General features: G+C 54.3%; 1 protein-coding gene across 1 annotated transcript in view; it reads right to left on the reverse strand.

The window, feature by feature from the left end:
* Positions 1–2,739, reverse strand: part of grin2ab (glutamate receptor, ionotropic, N-methyl D-aspartate 2A, b) — a 125,979-nt gene that overhangs the window by 12,745 nt on the left and 110,495 nt on the right. Inside the window, exon 14 of the mRNA XM_050044961.1 lies at positions 338–567. Within this exon, the coding sequence (XP_049900918.1) occupies positions 338–567 (230 nt within the window). The remainder of the gene's footprint in view (positions 1–337; positions 568–2,739) is intronic.

Here is a 2,739-nt window from a genome sequence, read left to right on the forward strand (position 1 = left end):
ACACACACACACACACACACACACACACACACACACACACACACACACACACACACACACACATGTCTTTGATCTATGCAGCTCGTGTGTATGAGTGTGTGTGTGTGCGCGCCCCTGGGTCTGCTGTGCTGGCAGTGTTAGTGTGGTGACAGCTACGGCCAGAGGGTTTGGGCTGTTGAAGCCCAAGGGCGCTCCCTAGAGAGTCCTGTCTGGCCGCAGGGCTGGCATCCATTACAAGAGCAACCCTGACTGTGAATGTGTTTAGTTTCTTCTGTGTGTGTGTGTGTGTGTGTGTGTGTGTGTGTGTTTCTGCGTGTCCATATGTGTGTAATCGCACCTTCTTGTCAGACAGTCCAGTGACTTGGTCCACAAACTCTTCCTGGATCATGAAGGCAGCCAGGTTGGCAGTGTAGGAGGCCAGGAAGATGACGGCGAAGAAGGCCCACACTGATACGATGAACTTACTGGTGGTGCCCTTTGGATTCTGCACGGGTACAGAGTTGTTGAACACCAGACCCCACAGCAGCCATATGGCCTTACCGATGGTGAATGATGGACCATGTGGTTCTGACAGAGACAGGGCCGGGGAGCAGAGGGAGAAATAAAAAGAGAAAGCATAAATAAGACTACAGCGTGTGTAGAAGAACCACGAAAGGCCAAGGCAGGTAAAAGAATATGAAACCTTTAACTCACATTGCCAGCTGACAGTGTGAGGCTGATTTTGGGGTTAAAAACAGCCAGTGATATATAATATTGTAATGTTGCACATTACAATATAAATTATTGTCTTTTTCCCTTTTTCCCTTGCAAGGCGTCATACGTGTCACCATCTTTTAACTGGAGAAAACCTTCCCAAAGAAAAGTTAAGACAAAGAGTTTTACAATCCAGTTTGAGGGCATCATGCTTCCTCCAGAGGGGTGACATTGTAAATATAATGTGACAGTATTATTGGCTTTTTATTTATGCCTACAGCTCACAAGTTTTGCAACAGTCACTGGGGATGACAGGCATTTTCTTGGGTTTACGAGTGTGATTAATGAGCGAAGACCAAAACTTATTTCGGCCAACTAGATTGACCTTTACTTCCAACAAGTCAAAGCCATAAACCTTAATCTTGAAGGTTATGTATGCAACCTTCAGAGCATCAATACAGCAGCAGACCACTGTTTTCTATGTAAAGATATAGGTAAAGTACTCCTCCGAGAACCGTCACCTTATCGTGGTGGAGGAGTTTGAGTGCCCTAATGACCCTAGGAGCTGTGCTGTCGGGGGCATTTTGCCCCTGGTAGGGTTTCCCATGGCAGATTGGTTCTGGGCGAAGGGTCAGACGAAGAACGGTTCAGAAGACCCTTCATGATGGAATATAACAAGAGTTGGTGTACCCGGCCCGGAGGGTTACCGGGGCCCCGCCCTGGAGCCAGGCCTGGGGCTGGGGCCCGTGGGCGAGCGCCTGGTGGCCGGGCCTTCGCCCATGGGGTCCGGCCGGGCCCAGCCCGAACCGGCTACATGGGCTCGTCCCCCTGCAGGCCCACCACCCGCAGAGGGATCCAGAAGGGTTCGGTGCAGTGTGGATCGGGCAGCAGACCAAGGCGGGGGCCTTGGCGGTCCGATCCTCGGCTACGGAAGTTGGCTCTTGGGACATGGAATGTCACCTCTCTGGCGGGGAAGGAGCCGGAGCTTGTGGAAGAGGTTGAGCGCTACCGGCTAGATATAGTCGGCCTCACCTCGACACATAGTTCCGGCTCTGGAACCCAAGTCCTTGAGAGGGGTTGGACTCTCTCCTTTGCTGGAGTTGCTCCGGGTGAGAGGCGGAGGGCCGGGGTGGGCTTTCTGATAGCCCCAAGACTCTCTGCCTGTACGTTGGGGTTTACCCCAGTGGACAAAAGGGTTGCGTCCCTGCGCCTTCGGGTCGGGGAACGGGTCCTGACTGTTGTCTGCGCTTATGCGCCGAACAGCAGTTCAGAGTACCCGCCCTTTTTGGAGTCCCTGGGACGAGTGCTGGACAGTGCCCCGACCGGGGACTCCATTGTTCTGCTGGGGGACTTCAACGCTCACGTGGGCAATGACAGCAGGACCTGGAGGGGCGTGATTGGGAGGAATGGCCTGCCCGATCTGAACCCGAGTGGTGTGCAGTTATTGGACTTCTGTGCGGGTCGCAGTTTGGCCATAACTAACACCATGTTCGAGCATAAGGATGTCCATCGGTGAACGTGGCACCAGGACAGCCTAGGTCGCAGGTCAATGATTGACTTTGTAGTCGTGTCATTTGACCTGCGACCATATGGAGGGAGGCGGCGGCAACTTGCTCACACTGTTTACAGCGGGGGCGGGGAGCTGCTGACGTCAACTGGGGACATTGTCGGGCGGTGGAAGGAATACTTTGAGGAGCTCCTCAATCCCACCAACACGTATTCCAGTTAGGAAACAGAGCCGGGGGTCTCGGGGGCGGGTCGTCCAATTTCGGGGGCAGAAGTCGCCGAGGTAGTGAAGGAACTGCGCGGCGGCGGGGCCCCAGGGGTGGACGAGATTCGCCCTGGATATCTCAAGGCTCTGGATGTTGTAGGGCTGTCCTGGCTGACACGCCTCTGCAACATTGCGTGGACATCGGGGGCAGTGCCTCTGGAGTGGCAGACCGGGGTGGTGGTCCCCATCTTCAAGAAAGGGGACCAGAGGGTGTGTTCCAACTACAGGGGGAATATACTCCTCAGCCTACCCGGTAAGGTCTATGCCAGGGTGCT

This window comes from Epinephelus moara, chromosome 5 (assembly GCF_006386435.1).
Source record: "Epinephelus moara isolate mb chromosome 5, YSFRI_EMoa_1.0, whole genome shotgun sequence".
NCBI lineage: Eukaryota > Metazoa > Chordata > Actinopteri > Perciformes > Serranidae > Epinephelus > Epinephelus moara.